The 26,910-nt window shown below is 47.0% G+C and overlaps 1 protein-coding gene across 2 annotated transcripts in view; it reads right to left on the bottom strand.

Moving 5' to 3' along the window:
• LOC140916260 (organic solute transporter subunit alpha) overlaps positions 1 to 26,681 on the bottom strand; it is a 46,294-nt gene extending 19,613 nt beyond the window's left edge. The window contains exons 1-3 of one of the 2 annotated variants that reach the window (XM_073357646.2): positions 26,335 to 26,681; positions 1,388 to 1,539; positions 1,198 to 1,271 (exon numbers count right to left, since the gene is read on the bottom strand). In XM_073357646.2, the coding sequence (XP_073213747.1) occupies positions 1,198 to 1,271; positions 1,388 to 1,539; positions 26,335 to 26,401 (293 nt within the window). In that variant the 5' untranslated portion in view covers positions 26,402 to 26,681. The remainder of the gene's footprint in view (positions 1 to 1,197; positions 1,272 to 1,387; positions 1,540 to 26,334) is intronic. The other variant, XM_073357635.2, reaches the window with a different exon arrangement.
• Positions 26,682 to 26,910: the final 229 nt, after the last annotated feature.

The following is a 26,910-nucleotide window of genomic DNA, read 5'->3' as shown; positions in this document are numbered from 1 at the left end:
TTGCCTCTCACTGCTTCTTTTACTTTGTTGTTTAACCACGGTGGCTCTTTTTTGGTTCTCTATGTTTTTTAAATTGGGGTATACATTTAAGTTGAGCCTCTATTATGGTGTCTTTAAAAAGTTTCCATGCAGCTTGCAGGGATTTTACTTTTGGTACTGTACCTTTTAATTTCTGTTTCACTAACCTCCTCATTTTTGTGTAGTTCCCCTTTCTGAAATTAAATGCTACAGTGTCCACCACAGGGACTCAGATCCTGAGCTCGATGGGCTAGATAGACCTTTGGTCTGACCCAGTATGGCCATTCTTACTATTTTGTTTTCTTTTTATACGTATTTTTAGCATCACGCATACTTCTAGAGTTAAAGTTGGGAATCTAATAATATGGCAGAGACTTGCATGGTTTCATCTCAGACCCAGATTCAGCCAGTGAGAATTTGTATTTACCATCCAAATAAAAGCAACTTAATTAATAAGCATTGCTCCATCTTGTTTTATTCCATCTCAGACTCGTAGTAAATGCAGCCAGAAGTCACGAGGAGTTAAAGGGGAGATCTGCAAAAACATTTGTGATTTAGGAGCACAATTCCCATTGACTTGCCAATGGAACTTGTGCTCCTAAATCGCTTAGACAGCTTTGAAAAATCCCACACTATAACCTTCAACCTTTCGGCTTCTGCCTTAAAGTTAGAGGCTTGCACCATTACCTCCAGGGAGCAGAGACCACAATTCTTCATCCTCCCCTTTACATGTCACAGCTGTCAAACCCTCACCCAGAGCTTTTATCAGGACATGTATGGAACATTTTCTCATTGATATACTCACTGAAGGTTTACTTGCCATCATTAATAAAAGGCCCATACAGTGCATCATTAATAAAAGCACAGTGAAAAGTCGTAGGTCAGAGTCTCATTCTACATGGCATTGAGAGAGATAAAGGAACGACTCTACTACTTCAAGGCTGCTGCCAATCAAAGGGATCAATTATTTTCTTTCATTCTGCAGTTCCCACACTAAGGGGGCTGTAGTACTGGGAATTTGTTTTTTTATTCTTCTCCCTCCCTGCTAAAACAGCTGCCAAGAGATTTCATCTCAAACTAAAAATCTATTATTAAATTTTCAAAATGACTATGTTTACCTAGTGCTAGAGGCTGTTTAAAGGCAGGAAATTCAGGGTTCAGAGAAACAAGAATACATACACTGCTGCAGTGAAATCTGTAAACATTGTTGAGCGAGGAATCCACATCCCGACGCATGATGTAGTAGCTATAACCTGGACAGAAAGACAGGAAGGGGTCAGAGATAAAAGAGGTTTATACATTAACTACAGCATCTTTAGAGAAAGGGTCTTTTTGATATTCAATTGAATTTTTTTCTCCCTGCTCTTACCGGAGCCGCTGCATTTATCCAAATAAAAATTGTCCTTTTAGAGGAGGGAGTTTTCTTGTAGATATAGAACACTTCCTCTACAAACACCAGGTTGGCTGTTAGCGTCATTAGAGTCAAGATGGCAAAGAGAAATATACCTGTTAGATCAAGGCCTGAAAAAAAGGAAAAAGACACATTTTATTTTAGGAGTGTAACATGTTCAATGTAAGAAAGTGCCTCTGCCCTGGTCTACACTAGGACTTTAGGTCGAATTTAGCAGCGTTAAATCGATGTAAACCTGCACCCGTCCACACAATGAAGCCCTTTATTTCGACTTAAAGGGCTCTTAAAATCCATTTCCTTACTCCACCCCTGACAAGTGGATTAGCGCTTAAATCGGCCTTGCTGGGTTGAATTTGTGGTACTGTGGACACAATTCGACGGTATTGGCCTCCGGGAGCTATCCCAGAGTGCTCCATTTTGACCGCTCTGGACAGCACTCTCAACTCAGATGCACTGGCCACGTAGACAGGAAAAGAACCGAGAACTTTTGAATCTCATTTCCTGTTTGGCCAGCGTGGCAAGCTGCAGGTGACCATGCAGAGCTCATCAGCAGAGGTGACCATGATGGAGTCCCAGAATCGCAAAAGAGCTCCAGCATGGACTGAACGGGAGGTACGGGATCTGATCGCTGTATGGGGAGAGGAATCCGTGCTATCAGAACTCTGTTCCAATTTTTGAAATGCCAAAACCTTTGTCAAAATCTCCCAGGGCATGAAGGACAGAGGCCATAACAGGGACCCGAAGCAGTGCCACATGAAATTGAAGGAGCTGAGGCAAGCCTACCAGAAAACCAGAGAGGCGAACAGCCGCTCCGGGTCAGAGTCCCAAACATGCCGCTTCTATGATGAGCTGCATGCCATTTTAGGGGGTTCAGCCGCCACCACCACCCCAGCCGTGTTGTTTGACTCCTTCAATGGAGATGGAGGCAACATGGAAGCAGGTTTTGGGGATGAAGAAGATGATGATGATGATGAGGTTGTAGATAGCTCACAGCAAGCAAGCGGAGAAACAGGTTTTCCCGACAGCCAGGAACTGTTTCTCACCCTGCACCTGGAGCCAGTACCCCCCGAACCCACCCAAGGCTGCTTCCTGGACTCGGCAGGCGGAGAAGGGACCTCTGGTGAGTGTACCTTTTAAAATACTACACATGGTTTAAAAGCAAGCATGTGAAAGGATTACTTTGCCCTGGCATTCACGGCTCTCCTGGATGTACTCCCAAAGCCTTTGCAAAAAGTTTCTGGGGAGGGCAGCCTTATTGTGTCCTTCATGGTAGGACACTTTACCACTCCAGGCCAGTAACACGTACTCGGGAATCATTGTACAACAAAGCATTGCAGTGTATGTTTGCTGGCGTTCAAACAACATCCGTTCTTTTTCTCTCTGTGTTATCCTCAGGAGAGTGAGATATCATTCATGGTCACCTGGTTGAAATAGGGTGCTTTTCTTCAGGGGACACTCAGAGGAGCCCATTCCTGCTGGGCTGTTTGCCTGTGGCTGAACAGAAATGTTCCTCGCTGTTAGCCACGGGGAGGGGGGAGGGTTGAGGGGGTAGCCACGCGGTGGGGGGAGGCAAAATGCGACCGTGTAATGAAAGCACATGTGCTATGTATGCAATGTTAACAGCAAGGTTTACCCTGAAAGAGTGTAGCCACTGTTTTATAAAATGTGTCTTTTTAAATACCGCTGTCCCTTTTTTTTTCTCCACCAGCTGCATGTGTTTCAATGATCACAGGATCTTCTCCTTCCCAGAGGCTAATGAAAATTAGAAAGAAAAAAAAAAGCACTCGTGATGACGTGTTCTCTGAGCTCATGCTGTCCTCCCACATTGACAGAGCACAGACGAATGCGTGAAGGCAAATAATGTCAGAGTGCAGGAAAGCACAAAATGACTGGGAGGATAGGTGGCAGGCTGAAGAGAGTAAGTGGCGGGCTGAAGAGAGTAAGTGGTGGGCTGAAGACAGGGCTGAAGCTCAAATGTGGCGGTAGCGTGATGAGAGGAGGCTGGATTCAATGCTGAGGCTGCTGGAGGACCAAACCAGTATGCTCCAGTGTATGGTTGAGCTGCAGCAAAGGCAGCTAGAGCACAGACTGCCACTACAGCCCCTGTGTAACCAACCGCCCTCCTCCCCAGGTTCCATAGCCTCCACACCCAGATGCCCAAGAACGCGGTGGAGGGGCCACCGGCCAACCAGCCACTCCGCCACCGAGGATTGCCCCAAAAAAAGAAGGCTGGCATTCAATAAATTTTAAAGTTGTAAACTTTTAAAGTGCTGTGTGGCATTTTCCTTCCCTCCTCCACCACTCCTCCTGGGCTACCTTGGTAGTCATCCCCCTATTTGTGTGATGAATGAATAAAGAATGCATGAATGTGAAGCAACAATGACTTTATTGCCTCTGCAAGCGGTGATCGAAGGGAGGAGGGGAGCGTAGTTAGCTTATAGGGAAGTAGAGTGAACCAAGGGGTGGGGGGTTTCATCAAGGAGAAACAAAGAGAACTTTCACACCGTAGCCTGGCCAGTCATGAAACTGGTTTTCAAAGTTTCTCTGATGCGTACCGCGCCCTCCTGTGCTCTTCTAACCGCCCTGGTGTCTGGCTGCGCGTAACCAGCAGCCAGGCGATTTGCCTCAACCTCCCACCCCGCCATAAACGTCTCCCCCTTACTCTCACAGATATTGTGGAGCACACAGCAAGCAGTAATAACAGTGGGGATATTGGTTTCACTGAGGTCTAAGCGAGTCAGTAAACTGCGCCAGCGCGCCTTTAAACGTCCAAATGCACATTCTACCACCATTCTGCACTTGCTCAGCTTGTAGTTGAACAGCTCCTGACTACTGTCCAGGCTGCCTGTGTACGGCTTCATGAGCCATGGCATTAAGGGGTAGGCTGGGTCCCCAAGGATACATATAGGCATTTCAACGTCCCCAACAGTTATTTTCTGGTCTGGGAATAAAGTCCCTTCCTGCAGCTTTTGAAACAGACCAGAGTTCTGAAGATGCGAGCGTCATGTACCTTTCCCGGCCATCCCACGTTGATGTTGGTGAAACGTCCCTTGTGATCCACCAGAGCTTGCAGCACTACTGAAAAGTACCCCTTGCGGTTTATGTACTCGCCGGCTTGGTGCTCTGGTGCCAAGATAGGGATATGGATTCCGTCTACAGCCCCACCACAGTTAGGTAATCCCATTGCAGCAAAGCCATCCACTATGAACTGCACATTTCCCCGGGTCACTACCCTTGATATCAGCAGATCTTTGATTGCGTGGGCTACTTGAATCACAGCAGCCCCAACAGTAGATTTGCCCACTCCAAATTGATTCCCAACTGACCGGTAGCTGTCTGGCGTTGCAAGCTTCCACAGGGCTATCGCCACTCGCTTCTCAACTGTGAGGGCTGCTCTCATCTTGGTATTCATGCGCTTCAGGGCAGGGGAAAGCAAGTCACAAAGTTCCATGAAAGCGCCCTTACGCATGCGAAAGTTTTGCAGCCACTGGGAATCGTCCCAGACCTGCAACACTATGCGGTCCCACCAGTCTGTGCTTGTTTCCCGAGCCCAGAATCAGCATTCCACAGCATGAACCTGCCCCATTAGCACCATGATGCATGCATTGGCAGGGCCCATGCTTTCAGAGAAATCTGTGTCCATGTCCTGATCACTCACATGACCGCGCTGACGTCGCCTCCTCGCCCGGTATCGCTTTGCCAGGTTCTGGTGCTGCATATACTGCTGGATAATGCGTGTGGTATTTAATGTGCTCCTAATTGCCAAAGTGAGCTGAGCGGCCTCCATGCTTGCCTTGGTATGGCGTCCGCACAGAAAAAAGGCGCAGAACGATTGTCTGCCGTTGCTCTGATGGAGGGAGGGGCGATTGACGACACGGCTTACGGGATTGGCTTCAGGGAGCTAAAATCAACAAAGGGGGTGGCTTTACATCAAGGAGTATTTCAGGCAGGACTTCACGGAGGGTTCCAATAAGAAATGGTACACCTAAGTTATTGTTCTTATTGGAACAAGGAGGTTAGTATGGCCTCTGATTGATACATGGCTAGATTTACCTCGCTGCACTTTCTCTGTGAGTGACTGCAGTGTGACCTAGAGGAATGAGTCCCCTAGATGGGGGAGGAAGCAAATAAGTACAAAACAAATCTGGTCTATTTCTTGTTTTGATCCACTCCATCTATCTTTTACATCTTTGGCTGGCAGGAGACGGTGCAGAAGGACTGCATGCCATCCACATCTCATGGCTGCCCAGCAGAAGATGATGCAATAGGACTGCAAGCAATCCGTATCGCCTGCCTGCTCACCATAAGACGGTTCAATAGGACTGACTGCAGGACTAAAGAGAATGACCTGGTCAAGTCACTCCAAATTTAGTCCCTGCGCCCATGTCTGCCCAGGCGCTCCTGGCCAATGTGGCCAGGAGCACCTCGGACATGACGATGACGGCTACCAGTCATACTGTACCGTCTGCTGCCACAAGGCAAGGGGTTGATGCTGCTGTGTAGCAATGCAGTACCACGTCTGCCAGCACCCAGGAGACACAGGGTGATGGTTACCTGAGCAGGCTCCATGCTTGCCATGGTATGGCATCTGCACAGGTAACTCTGGAAAAAAGGCGCGAAACGATTGTCTGCCCTTGCTTTCACGGAGGGAGGGAGGGAACGGGGGGCCTGATGATATGTACCCAGAACCACCCGCGACAATGTTTTAGCCCCATCAGAGTGCTCCATTGTGATTGCTCTGGACAGCACTCTCAACTCAGATGCACGATTGTTTGCTGTTGCTCTGACGCAGGGAGGGGCGACTGAGGACGCGGCTTACAGGGTTGGCTTCAGGGAGCTAAAATCAACAAAGGGGGTGGCTTTACATCAAGGAGAATTTCAGGCAGGACTTCACGGAGGGTTCCAATAAGAAATAGTGCAACTAAGTTATTGTTCTTATTGGAACAAGGAGGTTAGTATGGCCTCTGATTGATACATGGCTAGATTTACCTCGCTGCACCTTCTCTGTGAGTGACTGCAGTGTGACCTAGAGGAATGAGTCCCCTAGACAGGGGAGGGGGGGAAGCAAATGAGTACAAAACAAATCTGGTCTATTTCTTGTTTTGATCCACTCCATCTATCTTTTATATCTTTGGCTGGCAGCAGATGGTGCAGAAGGACTGCATGCCATCCTCATCTCATGGCTGCTCGGCAGAAGATGGTACAGTACGACTGCTAGCCATCCTCATCTCTTGCCTGCCCGGCAGAAGATGGTATAATACGACTGCTAGCCAGCCTCATCTCTTGCCTGCCCGGCAGAAGATGGTACAGAACGACTGCTAGCAATCCGTATCGCCTGCCTGCTCACCATAAGACGGTTCAATAGGACTGACTGCAGGACTAAAGAGAATGACGGGTCAAGTCACTCCAAATTTAGTCCCTGTGCCCATGTCTGCCCAGGCGCTTCCGGCCGACGTGACCAGGAGCACCTCGGACATGACGATGACGGTTACCAGCCGTATTGTACCGTCTGCTGCCACAAGGCAAGGGGTTGCTGCTACTGTGTAGCAATGCCGTACCGCGTCTGCCAGCACCCAGGAGACATAGGGTGATGGTTACCTGAGCGGGCTCCATGTTTGCCGTGGTATGGCGTCTGCACAGGTAACTCAGGAAAAAAGGCACAAAATGATTGTCTGCCCTTGCTTTCACAGAGGGAGGGAGGGAACGGGGACCTGACGATATGTACCCAGAACCACCCGCGACAATGTTTTAGCCCCATCAGGCATTGGGATCTCAACCCAGAATTCCAATGGGCAGCGGAGACTGCGGGAACTGTGGGATAGCCACCCACAGTGCAACGCTCCGGAAGTCGACGCTTGCCTCGGTACTGTGGAAGCGCTCCGCCGAGTTAATGAACTTAGTGCATTTTCTGTGGGGACACACACACTCGAATATATAAAACCGATTTCTAAAAAAACGACTTCTATAAATTCGACCTAATTCCATAGTGTAGACATACCCTCAGAAAGAAGTTTTAGGCCCCACTCCTGCAAAGGCTTTCTGAACTTGACGCACTGACATTGACTTCAATGGGATGCCTCACAGTGCATCAGGCTAAGCTCATGAGTAAGTCTTTGCAGGATCTGGGTCTCAGGCTTCATATTCATCTTGGTGCATACACATGTAGCTCCAGCAGCAAAGTGTAGTGTGGCAAGGCACCTTCTCGGTCTCACCAGCCTGCGCTGCTTCTAGCCTTGGTGAGACAGGCTTGGGGTAAAACAGTCCCTCTTAGCTGCACAGGGGCAGTCCATTGTTCTCTCAGCTAGTCTTTTGGGCTTGTTTTTCTCCCTTATGGGAGGAAATACAGCCGCCCCTCCTGGAGAGGCTTGCTCTCTTGCTGCTCCTCGTCTACTGGTAGCTTGACTCCTTCTCTCTCTCCCCTCCCTCTCCCCACAGGGGAGGGTTTAAAAAGGTCTCAGGCAGCCCTTAGTTGGAATCAGCTGATCCTGATTGACCTCAGGTAATTCCCTCTCAGCTGATCCTAATTGACCTCAGGTAATTCCCTCTCAGTTGATCCTAATTGACCTCAGGTAATTCCCTCTCAGTTGATCCTAATTGACCTCTGGTATCTTCTCAGCTGAACCTGATTGACCTGTAGTCACCCCTCCCCAGTCTGCTAGGGAGGAGGGCCTTTTAACCTTCTGGGAATGTTTATTCCTTGACCCCAGTCCCTGCAGCTGTCTGTCCTGAGTTTATCACAGTAGAAAGAAGTATCTCTGTTTTTGTGTGACATCCTGCAAAAATCCCCTTCAGATTCCTGAACACGGACTTTTACATGCCAGCAATAGAGAAATTTCTTGAGGATTAATCCATGCTGGTTCTCATGCAGGAAGGATGAGAAATGCATGTTGGGACAAGGTTCTAAGACAAGTACTCTTGTATGAATCTAAATAAATAACATCAAATATTCTGGGAGATTTATTCACTCCAGCTGGACCATAAGCAAAACCATGTTTATTCAGTATTAGTTCCTTACCTTAACAATGAGTTTAAGGGGCTAATCCTGCATGCATGAAATTGCAAGCTCCTTAGCAGGAATTTTTAATGAATCTGTAAACTCAGGGGTTTTACCGTATGACTGGAGAATTGCTAACATAGTTCCTATTTTTAAGAAAGGGAAAAAAAGTGATCCGGGTAACTATAGGCCTGTTAGTTTGATATCTGTAGTATGCAAGGTCTTGGAAAAAATTTTGAAGGAGAAAGTAGTTTAGGACATTGAGGTCAGTGGTAATTGGGACAAAATACAACATGGTTTTACAAAAGGTAGATCATGCCAAACCAACCTGATCTCCTTCTTTGAGAGGTAACAGATATTTTAGACAAAGGAAACACAGTGGACCTAATTTATCTCGATTTCAGTAAGGCATTTGATACAGTTCCACATGGGGAATTATTAGTTAAATTGGAAAAGATGGGGATGAATATGAAAATTGAAAGGTGGATAAGGAACTGGTTAAAGGGGAGATTACAAATGGGTCATACTGAAAGGTGAACTGTCAGGCTGGAAGGAGGTTACTAGTGGAGTTCCTCAGGGATCGGTTTTGGGACCAATCTTATTTAATCTTTTTATTACTGACCTCGGCACAAAAGTGGAAGTGTGCTAATAAAGTTTGCGGATGACACAAAGGTGGGAGGTATTGCCAATACAGAAAAGGACCGGGATACCATACAGGAAGATCTGGATGACCTTGTAAACTGGAGTAATAGTAATAGGATGAAATTTAATAGTGAAAAGTGCAAGGGTATGCATTTAGGGATTAATAACAAGATTTTTTGTTATAAACTGGGGACACATCAGTTGGAAGTAACAGAGGAGGAAAAGGACCTCGGGGTATTGGTTGCTCTCAGGATGACTATGAGCCACCAATGTGATATGGCCGTAAAAAAACTAATGCGGTCTTGGGATGCATCAGGCGAGGCATTTCCAGTAGAGATAAGGAGGTGTTAGTACCATTATACAAGGCACTGGTGAGACCTCACCTGGAATACTGTGTGCCATTCTGGTGTCCCATGTTTAAGAAGGATGAATTCAAACTGGAACAGGTACAGAGAAGGGCTACTAGGATGATCCGAGGAATGGAAAACCTGTCTTATGAAAGGAGACTCAAAGACCTTGGCTTGTTTAGCCTAACCAAAAGAAGGCTGAGGGGAGATATGATTGCTCTCTAAAAATATATCAGAGGAATAAATACCAGGGAGGGAGAGGAATTATTTAAGCTCAGTACCAATGTGGACACAAGAACAAATGGATATAAACTGGCCATCAGGAAGTTTAGAGTTGAAATTAGATGAAGGTTTCTAACCACCAGAGGAGTGAAGTTCTGGAACAGCCTTCCAAGGGGAGCAATGGGGGCAAAAGACATATCTGGCTTCAAGACTAAGCTTGATAAGTTTATGGAGGGGATGGTATAATGGGATAGCCTAATTTTTGGCAATTAATAGATCTTTGACTATTAGCGGTAAATATGCTCAATGGCCTGTGACGGGATGTTAGATGGGGTGGGATCTGAGCTACTACAGAGAATTCTTTCATGCGAGTCTGGCTGCTAAGTCTTGCCCACATATTCAGGGTTTAGCTGATTGCCATATTTGGGGTCAGGAAGGAATTTTCCTCCAGGGCAGATTGGCAGAGGCCCTGGGAGTTTTTTGCATTCCTCTGCAGCATGGGGCACGGGTCACTTGCTGGAGGATTCTCTGCACCTTGAAGTCTTTAAACCATGATTTGAGGACTTCAATAGCTCAGACATAGGCTAGGGGTTTATTACAGGAGTGGGTGGGTGACATTCTGTGGCCTGCATTGTACAGGATGTCAGACTAGACGATCATAATGGTCCCTTCTGACCTTGAAGTCTATGACTCTATGTCTTGGGTATTCAGAATTCCCATATATCTGTGTGGGAGTTTTACCTGCACAAGGAATGCATTAATCATAGATTCCCAGGGGTCTGGGACACAACTGCCTGTTTCTGGCCAGGTTAAATTATCATTGTGCTTCTCTTCCTTGGCACTAGGTATTGATATTAATATTTACCTCCGGCTCAGTGTAAGGCCCAGTCTACACTACTTGGTTAGGTCAACAAAAGGCACCTTCCATCAATCTAGCTGTGCATGTGTCTACACTCATTTGGGCTCCCACTGCTATGCTGAGATAGTAACACCATCTCCCTGAGCAGTGTAGAGTCACAGTGAATGTATTTAGGTCAATGCCGGATAAGTGTAGATACTGCATTACTTATGTCGACCCTCCAGAAGCTCTCCCACAATAACCCACAGGGACAGTTCTGGTTACCATTGTGACCTCCACTGCCCAGGGGTCACAGAACCCAAAAGCCCTCCCCTCCCTTTAAAACCCCACAAATTTTTGAAATTCCTTTTCCTGATTGCCCAGCATGGTGAGCACACCTAGCAGCTCTCCATTGCTGTGCGCAACTGCCCAGCTGACCATGCCGGCTGCATGCTCCAGATATGCCCCTGCCTGCAATAGACAGGAGATATTGGATCCGTTGGTCTGTGGGGAAAAGAGGCTGTGAAGGCACAGATACAATCCAGCCATAGAAACGTTGACATATCCGAGCAGATTGCTGGGGTGATGCAGGAGAAGGGCTACACCAGGGACTAGCAGCAGGGCCACGTGAAAGCCAACAAGCTGCGGCCGGTATACAAGAAGGCCAGAGAGGCCAGCAATCCAGTGCCAAACCTCAGACCTGCCCCTTTTTGCATGCTATCCTCCGCAGAGATCCCACTACCACGCCCCACAGCACTGTGGATACCTCCAAGGAGCCCAAATCACAAGCCCCTTCCATGAACAGCAAGGAGGAGGGGGAGGAGTATGGGGAACAGGTGTCAGGGGAATCCAGCTGCTCAGTGAGCCAGGACCCATTTTTAACTCCACTGCAGTCTAGCCAGTCCCACCAGTAAAGCATGGGCAAACCCGGTGCAGGGGAAGGAACCTCTGGTAAGCGTGTAGATAAGCTTTCAATGACAGGGATGGCCCCCCAGAGTAGCAGGACACATCTTTTGACTTTTCATCAATTTACTTGTGCTAGAAGAGGCAGTGGTACAACTCTGCTTTTCAGTCCCCTCTACAGTTAGGCAGGCGTGAAGCGGGGCAGAGGATGGCATGCGGAGCAGTTTGTTTATGGACACAGGGATGTCCCTTGTATCCTCCTGAGAGATCTTGATGAAACGTTCATGGAGTTACTCTGCAATCCTCTGCCCATGGTTTCTAGGGAGGGCTGCTTTATTTCTTCTCCACAGTAGGACACTTTCCCACACCACTCAGCCATAACTTCAGCTAGCATCTTTGCAGTACGCAGACTAGCAAAGTATGGGCCTGGGCAGCTTTGGGCCACAAGCAGCAGCCTTTGTGACCTTCAGGAGTGAGACATCAGCTAAAATCACTGTGCCAGTATTCAGTGCCCTTGTCCTATACTACTAGAATCATACAACCAAGCAATTCCTCCTCATTTCCCCTTCCCTGGGGGGCCATACTCTCCATGGCTGGTGTTGTGACTGGCACCGTGCATAAGCAATCCCAAGCAGAAGTGAGAAGGTCATGCTTAAAACTTGTGGGGATCAAGGGGAGTGAATTCAGCATCTTCAGTTTCTCATTCTGCAGTGAATATGCCGACAATGGTACCTGTGTGTGTGTTATCTTCAGCTGCTGCCACTGCAGCCTTCAGGATCTCCCCCTCTACACCTGCTGAACACCTGAGCCAGATAAGGAGGAAAGAGAAGGGGACTTGGGATGACATGTTCCAGGGCATCATTGCAAGCCAGTGCTCGATCAGACTGTGAGCACAGCGCCTGGAGAATGAACACTACAGGCAGCCGGAAGAAGGAAAAAGCAGAGAGGAGAGAGGCCCAGGAGGCCCAGCAGGAAAAGCAGAGAGAGCTGCACCAGGACATAATGGGGCTTCTCAGGCAGCAAACACAGATGCTGCAGGCTCCCTATATCCATATCAATATTCCATGTGGCATCTGGGGTCACTGCACTATCCCTTCCACTCCACATTAAAGACAATCACAGCTTCACCTGCACTGACCTGTGAAAGTGACGGTTGGTGTATGTGTAGCTGAAATGGACCTGAATGTTCTTTGCTCTTCATAAGCTCTGCTCTCTTATTTTATTAAGTTTTATTAAGTTTTTAATGTATTTGTTTTAAAATTGCACGGGTTATTTTGCACTGATTTTATTACAGAATAAAATTACAGTATTTGGAACTCATTCTGCTTTATTAGGTCAAAACATATACCAATGAGTGCTCAGCAGTTCTGAGAGTAACCATGTCACATAACTCATAGGATCACTCACAAACAAAATTAAGAGGTGCATTGACAAAGTTATATTCCTACATGTCCAGCGATCTCCAAATGATTCCGACTTGGCCACAAAAGAGGAGGGCCAGGGAGAGCCACTACAACAGCACACACTTATCTGGCTCACTATTAAAATGGCCTTTCAGAACCACCCAGAGCTATCTAGCTCCGTGTTGAGCTCTTCTAATAGCTCTTGTATCTGGCTGTTCAAATTCAGCAGACAGCTGCTTCACCTCTGCCCTCCACTCCAGTGGAAACTTTCCCCCCTTTGCTTCACAGATATTATGCAGGACACAGCAGGCAGCTATAAACCATAGGGATATTTTTCTCACTGAGATCCAATCTTATGAGTAAACAATGCCAGCAACCCTTCAAATGACCAAAAGCACATTCAGCTGTCATTCTGTACCTGCTGAGCCTGTAGTTGAATCGTTACTTAGTGCTGGAAAGGGGGTTTCATGACCCAAGGATATGCTGGCTCCCCCAGGATCACTACTGGAATTTCAGCATTCCCAATGCTAATCCACCAGTCAGGAAAGAAAGTTCCTGCTTGTAGCTTTCTGTACATCCTGTGTTCTTAAAGATATGAGCATTATGCACCTTCCCTGACTACCTAACACTGATGTTGGTGACACATCCCTGGTGATCCACCAATGATGAGTAACTATAGAAAAGTAGCCCTTTCTGGTGATGTACTCAGTGGCAAGGTGGTCTGTGCCAAAATAGGGATATGTGTGCCATGTATTGCTCCTCTGCAGTTTGGGAACCCCACTGCTGTAAATCCATCCACTTTGTCCTGCACATTGTCCAGAGTCACAATCCTGCATAGCAGGAGGTGATAAAAAGCCCTGCACACTTGCATCACAATGGCCCCCGCTGTGGATTTCCCACTTCCAAACTGATTTACCATTGACCAGCAGCAATCCAGAGTTGCAGATTTGCCTGGTGCGATCGCCACTTGCTTCTCTCAGTGCAGCTCTCATTTTGGTGTCCCTGCACAGGAGGGCTTGGGCAAGCTCAGCGCACAGATCCAGGAATGTGGCTTTGAGCATCTGAAAGTTCTGCAGCCACTGCTCATCATCCCACACCTGCATTACGATGCAATCCCACCACTCGGTGCTTGTTTCTCAGGCCCAGAAGTGGTGCTCCACCATGTGCAGCTGCTCCATGAATGCCAGCAATGGCTCTCCCTATGTTCCACAGCACTCCACGAAATTGTTATGTTGCCCACTCATTCAGTTCTTCTTGCAGCTCTGCAAACGCTCCAGGATCATGTGCCTTGTGCTTACAATGCTCATGACAACAGTTCAGAGCTGTGTAGGCTCCATGCTTCTGTCAGAGATGGCGGATAGCAAGGAGGACTGTGCAGGTTTGTGGGATTTTGAAAAAAAGGCACAAAAATTATGGGATACAGATAACATTATGGGATGGAGATAGTTGCAAACTCGGCAGTTGACCCCGTATTCCCAGTCACCCTGCATGACTTGTTTCAGTCCCATCATGCTTTGGCAAAACTTCCAAAAATACAGTGTGCTGGACAGGGGCAAGTTGCACAGTGGGATACCTAACCATGGTGCACGGCACTCTGCATCGACTCAAGCACTCCTGGTGAGTACGTGCACGGCCAACACAAGGTGCCAAGTATGCATGCACACAAGCAAAGTACTAAATGAGGCAACAGTATGCCAATGTAATTTGAGTCGACATACGTTGATGGGATAGCCCTGGCCTAAGAGATGTACTCTGCCAAAGAAAGATGCTGCCTGAGATAGACGAAAAAATGCAATGACACCACATCCCATTCAAATAGGCACCCATTCATCTATCACTGCTCACTGGTATTGCTTTGCCTAGGTTATAGAATATTTGAGAAGCTGTTAAATCAGAGGTTCTCAAACTGGGGGTCAGGACCCCTCAGGGGGTCACGAGGTTATTACCTGGGGGGTTGCGAGCTGTCAGCCTCCACCCCAGCCTTTGCCTCCAGCATTTATAATGGTGTTAAATATATTAAAAAGTGTTTTTAATGCATAAGGGGGTCACACTCAGAGGCTTGCTATGTGAAAGGGATCACCAGCACAAAAGTCTGAAAACCGTTATATTAAATGGTATCTACACAAGTGCTAAGGGGGCTTCCCTGTCATTTTAAGATAACGCAGCTGAAAAAAGCACCTTTACTTTCTTGTGTAGACGGGGCTATAGACTAAAGTGGAAATACTTTGAATCTACCCCAGTGTGACTGGGAGCAAAATTTAGAATTTGGGTCAAAGGAGCTACGTGAAGTTTATCAGGATTGCTTCACTTTCTCTCTCAGTAGTTGTCCCCCTTCCATTCCATGATCCAAACACCAGCCTGGCTGCAAGCAGTAAGGAGTGACCATGCTGTCATATCGCCCTTACCCCACCCCAGGGGTGAGAGGCAGTAAAGCCAGCATCATGGCAACCAGTTTCACCAAGGCCAGGAACCCATTGTCAGGCCTTTAGCGAAGGCTGATTGGTTAGCAACACTTGGCAAAGGACTGATTCTCTCACTCTGCCTCTTTACTACTGCCGGGAGTGAGATGTGCTGGACAGCACAGTGTCTCATTGTATTCATTTCTGGTCAGTATATTCAAAAGCTGCAAAGAGTTTTTCTTTAAGCCTAGGACATTATTAGATGGGGACACTAGGCGCTTGAGTCGTTTCTCATGTGACACCTGTAACTCAGTTGGAACAGCACTGAAGTCAGTAGAATGACACTAGTGCATTATTTAGTGCAACTGGAAAACAGCTAACACGCCACATAACAGTTAGCAAAGTCTCACTTCCCTTTACACAGGACCCACTCCAGATGCGTGCTGAGCATCCACAATTCTCCAGAGGTGTTAAAGGGAGCTGCAGCTCTCCTTGGAAGTTTGCTGATTGACTATCTGTGGTTTCTCCATCGGTAGGTAACATCTACCCTTGTTTCCTGGTCTGTGAGGCAGCAGCAAAACTGTTTGCCATGGATAGGAAGCACTCAGTAATTAGTTTACAGTGTTTGAATGGTTTTGCACCAAACACCAATTTGTGAAACTCCTGCTTTTGCTGGTTTTACAGCAGACAAGATAGCCTGACCTTTCGGCAGGGAACGTTCACCCTGCTTCAATAAAACAAGAACTGTCTTTCCTGCCCCATATCTCCCTGTGTGTCAACATATAACAATAGACAAAGGCTTTAATAAGCCTTATAAATTGGAATTTATGTACATTCTAGCTACTGGCAGGCCCCTGAGTCTCAGACTTGGTTGATCCAAGCCAGACCTGTTAAACTAGTCAGTTAGGTTGCCCTGCTGTACAGCAATTTACATAGAAGGTTTCCTGAGTGCATCTGCCACTGTAGTCTTCTGAAACCCTGGCTCAGAATTTCACACTCTATTTTATCTCAACAGGCAATTTTCCTGACATTCAGCCTGAGTTTTCCTTTTCCCATCAAACACCATAAACAATTCCACTTCCTCCGTGACCTTTACGAGAGCAGTGTGAAATGCCTGTTCCAAACCTGAATTCAGTCTGGTCTCACTTATTGTTCTTTATTTCTACTGCAAATATTTTGTGCTCGAAGGTCCCAGTCACTGATCCCCATTTAGTTAGGCACTGTGTACACGTATGAAAAAGAAAGAACCATTGGAACACACCTGATCTGGTTTTCATCAAAATTTTATTTTTAAACATTGGACTCATCAAGCAGCATTTATAGCTTACCAAAGCATCTCATCTGTGTAGCCTTTGTCTCCCTGTTCCCAGTCCCCCTATTATCATCACTGTACACATTTTGTGTAAGATTAGATGTAAGATCCTTTGGGCAAGGGCCTTGCTTTTTATTTGTTCTATAAAGCCTAATGCACAATTATGCCACTGAATAAATGATTAATAAATGTAGGTACATTTTTTAAAAAAACCATCAGCTTGTGCTTTCAAACACAGTCGTTGCCGCAGTCTACAAAGGAGGGATTCCCAGTTGTCCTGGAGTTTGACAAAAGTATCAGTAAGCAGGCCCACAGTCGTATGCGGTGTACAGTCTGGTTTATGCAGGACAGAACTGCAACATAATTCTGTCTTTCATTCGCAATTCTGTTTCATGCAGTCGTCTGCATCATTGCAAGTTTGAAGAACAACCACTGGGAACAGGTAAAGCAGCAGCCTAGAAAGGGTTAAGGGATCCCCCTTTATCAACTGGCTGCGCAGGGTGTGTAAGGAAGCTGAAGATGGGAACACAGGTAAGTCCTGGCTGTGGATTGTGTGTCCAGCATTTTCTGTTGAGTTGTTTATATCCTTTGTTATACACAATAAACCATGATCTGATTAAAGGACCTTAACAAGGACTTGGCCAGAGCATTTGCTTCCCTTCCCTGGCTGGTGATACAACACAGCAGCCTACAGTCACTCACTGTGTGCATGACTAGGAGATTAAGTGTGAGTAATGAATAAGTGAGGGAATCCACAGACAACAGCTGTACACAATACTATGAAATCCAAGAAGCTGTGCTTTTACAGGAAATATTTCAGCTGTCTTGTGTTCCAGAAGAGACAGGAAATGCTATGCCAGACCAAAGTGGTGGCCCACCTAACTTCTGCTCCTCTCTCTCTGAGAGCGGCTAGTACTACATGCTTCAGGAGCAGAAACTACACAACAGACAACTGTGGAATAAACTGCCCAAAGAGGAAGTTTCATTCTAGCCCCATCAGTTAGTCTTATGTCCTGAAGTACGTGGGTTCCCATCCCGTGTTAAAGCAAACATTTCAGGCCTGTGGATGTTCTCATTATTTATATAAATGTCTCTGCTTTTTCTGAACCCTACGAACCGTGTGTCCGAGTGCTTCATAATGGGCACAGCAAAGTGTTGTGCAACGGGCAGTAGGAAAAGATTCTTTACTTTTTCAATTCATTGGTGACCTGCAGTAACAGCTTCTACAGCTTTCAGTTTTAAATCCCTGCTGCAGACACACTGACAATTCCAATCTGGAACCGGTCGCCATTGCAACATCCGGGCAGAGGTCATCTGTGTTGTGAAGAGCCACGCACTGACTTGTATGTTCTTAAGGTTGCTGGGAAATTTAGCTGAGGGTGTGTCCACATCTGAAATGCTACTGTGGAAGAGCTGCTGTAGTGCTTCCCTGAAGATGCTATCTATGCTGAGGGGAGGGGTTCTCCTGTCAGCACAGGTAATCCACCTGCCCCAGAGCTGGTAGTTAATTCCATGGAAGAATTCTTCCATCAACCTAGCGCCATCTACACTGGGACTTAAGTTGGCTTAACTATGTTGCTCAGGAGTGTGGATATTTCACACCCCTGAGGGATGCAGCTGGGTCAATATCATTTTCTAGCATAGACCGACCCTGAGTCTGCAGTCTCCTCAGAACCTGAGATCTTCCTGTAGGAAGAAATAAGGCGTGTTTTCTTCTGCCAGCCCTAACATCCTGGCTCACTGCCTTCACACACTCTAAAACTACCCTCTTTCTAATGCTGTGCCAGTAGGGGATATTCCGATGCAGGACTATGTGTAACCACACTGACATGATTTAAGGTTTGCTCACTATTGGGTTATGTTGTATGTTGAAAAAAATAATAAGAAAATGCAGTTTGTCAAGATGGCGGCCTTTATTCACTAACCTGCTCAGCTTAACAGTCCCGTATCATTGACTAGCAGTCAAACTTTATTAGCGGCAAGGGCCTTTTGTTAGCACTCTTAGGGAATGTCTACGTGTGAGTTAGGAGGTGTGGTTCCCAGCTCACGCAGTCATACCCGCGCTAGCTCTGCTCAAGCTAGCACCTAAAACTAGCAGTGTGTCTGCGGCAGGCTGCGCTAGCCTCCTAGGGACGAACCCAGGGGCCAGGCAGGATTGCACTAGCCTAAGGGGCCGCCCATGTCATCCCGGACACACTGCTTCTTTCAGGTGCTAGCTTGAGCTAAACTAGCATAGCTACATCTACATGAGCTGCGAATCACACCTCCCAGCTTAAATGTAAATGTACCCTGAAAACCCTCACGCTCCCACATCCCTCCAAGTCACACTTTCAATGTCACTTTCATGTCATTTTTGTCTTAATTTATCTTTTTACAAGAATAACACAAACAGCAGAATGCTAGAGTGAGAGCGGCTTTCCCCTCCCGTTCTAGTTCCCTCAGGCCAGTTGGACTGACAGCCTCACTCAGCCCCCTACTACAGCCAGCACACAAAGCACCCACTTCCCCTTGTCCTGTGTCAAGGCTGCCCCTCTTCAAGGCTATGTTTAGGATACTATCTTGACAGCTGAGCCTTGACCACAGAAGCCATGTTACAGGCCCTCCAAGACAATGAGGTGAGTAAAAGTACTCGACAAGAGATGAAGATTGAGAGCCCTTCTACTGAAAGGTATGTGACATGTCATACAGTACCCAGTGTGCAGGATTCCTGAGTGGGATTTAGACAACGAAGAAATGAAATACATGCACCCCTTCCCTGGATCCATCTCAGGTTTTATAGTGACCCCAGTGTGCTGTGGGACAGGAGTTAGTGTTGCCAATCCCAAGCACGCAAAACTCAGGAGTCAGAAAACAAAAACTCATGAGATTGACTAAAAACCATGGAATTTTAAAAAATAATAAATGGAGGGTTGATTTTATTTTCTTTCTAGTTTTGAAGACTTTAGGATTCATGCTTTTACACTTTCCTCTACAACTATCATGCTAGAAAGTCCCTTTTTTTAATGAAAGGTAAGAGTCTCACAGTCACAGGATTCCAGAGACAGGGCAATACGAAAAATCCCAAATATCACAAGACTCGTGATACAACCTCCAGAGTTGGAAATAGCGTCTGTACTCCCATGCCCAAGTTAGCTTTGATCTAGCTAGCTCAAGTGACAACAGCAGTGAAACCATGGTAACACGGCTGGTGGCTACTCGAGTATGTACCCAGGGTGCTGGGTGGGCAGGACTAGCTTGTGCTACTGGAATGGCGCTGGAATGGGGGGACCATGAGGCCATGGCCCCATCACTCTTTTCCTGCCTTAAAGGGGGTAGGAGGCGGAGAGGAGTGAGTGGCAGGTTGCGGAGCCTCAAGAGGAGAGGCGGAGCGGGCACGGGGCCTCGGGGGAAGAGATGGAGAAGAGGCAGGGCCACCGTTCAGGTGCCGGTGGCCCCCCCACTTCTCGGGCTCTTCCAGTACTCCTGAGTCCTGGCACCTCTTCCATTATAAATTAAGCACTGCCCCCATACCCTTCCCTTTGAAATGGGCTGGACTAGTTTTGGGTTTGTTCTGAAAGGCAGTGCTGCTTTTTTCCCCTTGTGTTGCCAAGTCTCACATCAGTGGCCGTTCAGTGCATACCGCATGTCCAGCAGTGCTTAACTTGCTCCATTTCTGCTTAAAGCCTACTCCTGCTCCAACCTCAGCCTGTACCTGTTCCATTCTGGTTTCTGACTCCTGGCTCTGACTTTTGGCTACATCCCTTGGTTAACCCATTGGCTTCTGACCTTTGGTTTGACCCCTCAAACCTGACTCCAGTTTCACTCTTGGACTTGTACCTGATTCCTGGATCTATACTCGATTACTGGACCTGCTAGTACAACCACAGGCAAGATCCTGCTCTATCCACTGGGCAGCTTACAGCGTGTCCACACAGGGCTTTGCACCTACTTTAAATCAAATAATTTTACAATGCACTTTTAGTGGAAGCCAGTGCCAATGTATGTGTATACAAGGCCATACTACTTGATGTAAGGAGCTCTCAGTACCATGGGACACAAAGGGTATGTTTACACTGCCAAAAACAAAAACCCTGCAGCAGCAGATCAACTCTGTCAACGGACTCAGGCTGGTGGGGCTTGTGCTATGGTGGGGCTAAGAATAGCTGCACAGCCATTCCTACTCAGGCTGGAGGTGGGGCTCTGAACCCCAGCGAGTGGGTGCAATGGTTCTCAGAGCTTCAGCTCCAGCCCGAGCGGGAGTGTCTACAATGCTACTTTTAGCTCTATAGTACAAGCCCTGTGAGGCTGAGTCTGTTGACAGGGACTCTGAGACTTGCTGCAGTAGGGGGGCAGAGAGGGTGGGTTTTTTGCAGAGTAGACATACTCCAAGGTCAGGGTTGATGTCCCACCATGCTCCATTCTGACACTCATTAAGAGATAAGGAATTCACTTCTCCTTTCCCATTGTAAAATCTATGGGGGGTGGTGGGGGCTCTCCAAAAATGTCATGAAGTTGGAGAGATGTAGCTACATGTGCCACTCAGGGGAGAGGTCTGTGACCGCACAGGCCTAGATTTCAGTAGAAACAAAAGGATATTTTGAACATGTGTAAAAAAACCTAGTGTAGACAGGATAAATTGTACTTTTAATGTGTGTTAAAATCCTGTTCTAGACCAGGCAGATTAACATGTTGGCTAATGTTTTAAAAACACTTTTTTCCGAGTGAAAACATGGCCTTAGAGGACAGGAAGGAAGTGGTATGACAATACAGACCCTAAGGACTTGCAGGGAGAGCTTAGCACAATCCCATGGGACTTTCCCTCCATGTGCCTCTCTATTCTCAGTCCCCTAGCTGCACAGGAGGAGTCCTGCTACCCTAGGAGACTCCCTGTGGCTACACACTTCCCTACTGTCACTGATTAAAAATAAAAAGGAGTTAATGCTGCTTCCAGCAGACTTTTCGATCAGCAGAGCTGCTCCCCAACTCTGATTCCTTCCCACCCTAGGATGCCCACCCACTCACAGTCCAGGAAGCCCTGATTGCATTGAGTTTACATGGAAGAGCAACCGTGGGCATAGCAAGGAAGAAGCTGCTGCATCATCCTCTTGATGGTTGCTGCACAGATTCTGTGACTGTTTGTTCCACTCTTCTTGGGAGGGAGGGAGGAAGGGGCATCTGGACCCAGAAACACAGCACCTCTGCCCAGCTCCCCCACCCCAGTCACAGATACACCAAAATAAAGAATATTCCTCTTCTTATAAATGGTCTATAAACTGCAAGTGACAAAGCATCAGCTCTTTTCTCAGCTCTTTTTCTAGGTGTCCCAGTTACTGCTGAATCTATTCTCCCCCTCCCCGTTCTATTAAATAGAAAATTAATGTCACCTCAATTTGGCAGTGGATTTTTCCCCACAATCTTGGACAGCATAGAAGCTGTATGGGGGTTTGTACACCACCATTTATGTCGGTATAACTTATGTCGCTCAGAGGTGTGAATAAGCTACCCCCTTGAGTGATGCAAGTTACACCGACTTAATGCTGGTGTGGACAGTGCTATGTCAGCAGGAGAGCCTCTCATGGAGGTGGGAGCTCTCTCGTCGGCATAGCATCTACAGCAGCACAGCGCTTCTTGTGTAGACTAGCTTGAGTTTTCACTCCAGAAGCATTCACACAGTGATTCTGAAAACTCTTTGTGGGTTTGGGAATTAACCAATCAAGGAGCAGAAATAACACCATGTGATGACTTAGGTCACAGTGACCAATCACACTCTAGGATCTGGGCCCCATATTTTTAGCATGTGTTGATACATCAATCAGTATGAAGAAATCAGACATCCTTTATCGCAGGAGTGGGTGGGTGAGATTCTGTGGCCTGCATTGTGCAGGAGGTCGGACTAGATGATCATAATGGTCCCTTCTGACCTTAGTATCTGTGAAATCATCATGCAATAATGCCAGCTGAGAGATGATTCATTGCATTGGAGTCCCCTCCTGAACTTCCTGAGTAAATTTACAAGTCACACACAACTCATTAAGGGAATCATTAAGAAAGGGATAGTTAATAAGACAGAAAATATCATAATGCCTTTATATAAATCCATGGAACACCCACATCTTGAATACTGTGTGCAGATCTGGTCACCGCATCTCAAAAAAGATATATTGGAATCGGAAAAGGTTCCAAAAAGGGCAACAAAAAATATTAGGGGTATGGAACGGCTGCCATATGAGGAGAGATTAATAAAACTGGGACTTTTCAGCTTGGAAAAGAGGTGACTAAGGGGGAATATGATAGAGATCTATAAAATCATGACTAGTGTGGAAAAAGTAAATAAGGAAGTGTTATTTACTCTTTCTCATAACACAAGAACTACGGGTCACCAAATGAAATTAATAGGCAGTAGGTTTAAAACAAACAAAAGGAAGTATTTTTTCACACAACGCACAGTCAGCCTGTGGAACTCCTTGCCGGAGGATGTTGTGAAGGCCAAGACTATAACAGGGTTCAAAAAAGAACTAGATAAATTCATGGAGGATAGGTCCATCAGTAATGGCCATTGTAATATCATGGAGGATAGGTCCATCAGTCAGCTGGGGACTGACTGGCTAAGCAACAGTTCTGCAGAAAAGGACCTGGGGATTACAGCAGACGAGAAGCTGGATATGAGTCAGCAGAGTGTCCCCCATTGCCAAGAAGGCCAACGGCATATTGGGCTGCATTAGTAGGAGCATTGCCAGCAGATCAAGGGAAGTGATTATTCCCCTCTATTCGGCACTGGTGAGGCCACATCTGGAGTATTGCGTCCAGTTTTGGGGCCCCCACTACAGAAAGGATGTGGACAAATTGGAGAGAGTCCAGCGGAGGGCAATGAAAATGATCAGGAGGCTGGGGCACATGATGTACAAGGAGAGGCTGAGGGAACTGGGCTTGTTTAGTCTGCAGAAGAGAAGAGTGTGGTGCGGGGGATTTGATAGCAGCCTTCAACAACCTGAATGGGGGTTCCAAAGAGGATGGAACTCGGCTGTTCTCAGTGGTGGCAGATGACAAAACCAGGAGCAATGGTCTCAAGTTGCAGTGTGAGAGGTCTAGGTTGGATATCAGGAAAAACTATTTCAGTAGGATGGTGGTGAAGCATTGGAATGGGTTACCTAGGGAGGTGGAGGAATCTCCATCCTTAGAGGTTTTTAAGGCCCAGCTTGACAAAGCCCTGGCTGGGATGATTTAGTTGGGGTTGGTCCTGCTTTGAGCAGGGGATCGGACTACATGACATCCTGAGGTCTCTTCCGACCCTAATCTTCTATGATTCTGTGGTATCCCTAGCCTCTGTTTGACAGAAGCTGGTAATGAGCGACAGGGTATGGATCACTTGATGATTACCTGTTCTGTTCATTCCCTCTGGGGCACCTGGCATAGGCCACTGTCAGAAGACAGGATACTGGGCTAGATGGACCTTTGGTTTGACCCAGTATGGCTGTTAGAGTTACCTTATGTAACTCACCACAAGATAAGCACCTGGTCTGGTAATAAATGTCTGCAGGATCAGGACCTTAATGCTTTACTTGTATAGCATCAAATTTACAATACAGCATAGATTATACTTCGCATGGCCATTACATTTCTGTCAAGTATCAGGTGGTAGCCATGTTAGTCTGTATCCACAAAAACAACAAGGAGTCCGATGGCACCTTAAAGACTAACAGATTTATTTGGGCATAAGCTTTTGTGGGTAAAAAACCACTTCTTCAGATGCATGGAGTGAAAATGACAGATGCAGGCATTATTATCCTGACACATGAAGAGAAGGGAGTTACCTCACAAGTGGACCCAGTGTTGACAGGGCCAATTCGATCAGGGTGGATGTAGTCCACGCCCAATAATATAGATGACGAGGTGTCCCTTCCAGGAGAGGCAAAGCTACTTTTGTAATGAGCCAGCCACTCCCAGTCCCTATTCAGGCCCAAATTAATGGTGTTAAATTTGCAAATGAATGCTTGATAAAGATCTTGTAGGTCATTTCAGATTTCAGGACCGCTTACACCTTCAAGTCAGTGGCACTGCTATGGGTACCCGCATGGCCCCACAGTATGCCAACATTTTTATGACTGACTTAGAACAACGCTTCCTCACCTCTAGTCCCCTAGCGCCCCTCCTCTACTTGCGCTATATTGATGACATCTTCATCATATGGACCCATGGGAAGGAGGCCCTTAAAGAATTCCACCTGGATTTTAACAACTTCCACCCCACCATCAACCTCACCCTGGACCAGTCCACACAGCAGATCCACTTCCTGGACACTACAGTGCAAATAAGTGATGGTCACATAAACACCACCCTATACCAGAAACCTACTGACTGCTATAATTACCTACATGCCTCCAGCTTCCATCCAGGACACATCACACGATCCATTGTCTACAGCCAAGCCCTAAGATACAACAGAATTTTCTCCAATCCCTCAGACAGAGACAAACACCTACAAGATCTTTATCAAGCAGTCTTAAAACTACAATACCCATCTGGGGAAGTGAGGAAACAGGTTAACAGAGTGAGACGGGTACCCAGAAATCACCTACTACAGGACATGCCCAAACAAGGAAAATAACAGAACACCACTGGCCATCACGTATAGCCCCCAGCTAAAACCTCTCCAGCACATTATCAACGATCTACAACCTATCCTGGAAAATGATCCCTCAGTCTCACAGAGCTTGGGAGGCAGGCCAGTCCTTGCTTACAGACAGCCCCCCAACCTGAAGCAAATACTCACCAGCAACTACACACCACACCACAGAAACACTGACCCAGGAACCAATTATTGTAGCAAACCTCGTTGCCTACTCTGTCCCCATATCTACTCTAGCGACACCATCAGAGGACCCAACTGCATCAACCACACCATCAGAGGCTCATTGACCTGCACGTCTACTAATGTGATATATGCCATCATGTGCCAGCAATGCCGCTCTGCCATGTACATAGGCCAAACCGGACAGTCCCTACGTAAAAGAATAAATGGACACAAATCGGACATCAGGAATGGTAACATACAAAAGCCAGTAGGAGAATACTTCAATCTTCCTGGACATTCTATAACAGATTTAAAAGTAGCTATACTTGAACATAAAAACTTCAGAAACGGACTTCAAAGAGAAACAGCAGAACTAAAATTCTTTGCAAATTTAACACCCTTAATTTGAGCCTGAATAGGGACTGGGAGTGGCTGGCTCATTACAAAAGCAGCTTTCCTGGAATGGACACCTCCTCATCTATATTATTGGGCGTGGACTACGTCCACCTGGATCGAATTGGCCCTGTCAGCACTGGGTCTCCACTTGTGAGGTAACTCCCTTCTCCTCATGTGTCAGGACAATAATGCCTGCATCTGTCATTTTCACTCCATGCATCTGAAGAAGTGGTTTTTTACCCACAAAAGCTTATGCCCAAATAAATCCGTCAGTCTTTAAGGTGCCACTGGACTCCTCATTACATTTCTGTTACTCTGGTGAACTACTTTAGTACTAAACAAAATTATATTATTATAAAATATTAATAATTATCACACACTTTAACTGTGGGTCCATTTTTTTTTAGCGTTTTTAATTATTGGAATCCCTTTCAAACACTAACCCAGCTTCCTCATGTTACATATCGCTGAACTAAAACGGGAAACTAGTGCCCGGGTATGGAGCTGCACATGGTCTGCAAGAGAAAACAGGTCTTTCCCTCCAGACAAGTTTTCAGTTAAGAAATCTTCCTGAAAAATCCCCCCCGCCCGCCCGCCCACACCCACCCCCACCCACACCCACACCCACACCCACCCCTACACCCACTATTTTTAAAGCGGCGGCCGCAGCAAAACTTACTTCTGACAATTTCGTGAGCAAACGGGCGCTCGTTTGCCGCGCAGGCAGGCTCGGTCCCATTCTCCATTTCTGTAGCTTCTGTTGAGACTTGCCTCCTCTCGCTGCCCCTGGGAGGTTGCTTCCTTGTCCGCGTCCCCGCTCCGCAGAGGCGTGGGCATGGCCGAGTAACAAAGCACTTCTACTTTTTCTTCGCTTTTCCAGTCAGGCGCTGAGACTTGCCAAATGTACATTTCCTCCCATCCACCTTGCGATTGGGTAAAAGGGCCTAATAGCCAGCTCCGTCTCTCCCCGCTCGAACCACGCTGCGGCACGAGGGGCCGGGCGACGATCCCCCGCCCCCGGGCACGGCAGGGGCTCGGTGACCGGGCGGCGGAGTCCGGCGGGTCGGGGCGCAGACCGCAAGGCGAAGGGCAAAGCGAGCGGTCGGAGACTGAACGCGGCCTCGCTGGGCTCACTGTGTCTCTCCCCATTTGCACGCCTGCCTCGCGCATTCGCAGCGTCCTCTTCCCCGGGAGGTTCCACACTGACACCAATACGCTTGTGTCCCTGTCCCCTCTACTTTGTTTGCGAGGTGCG

This window comes from Lepidochelys kempii, chromosome 1 (assembly GCF_965140285.1).
Source record: "Lepidochelys kempii isolate rLepKem1 chromosome 1, rLepKem1.hap1, whole genome shotgun sequence".
Classification (NCBI taxonomy): Eukaryota; Metazoa; Chordata; order Testudines; family Cheloniidae; genus Lepidochelys; species Lepidochelys kempii.
Note: the sequence above shows the minus strand (reverse complement) of the source record. Positions and strands in the feature narration are given on the sequence as shown.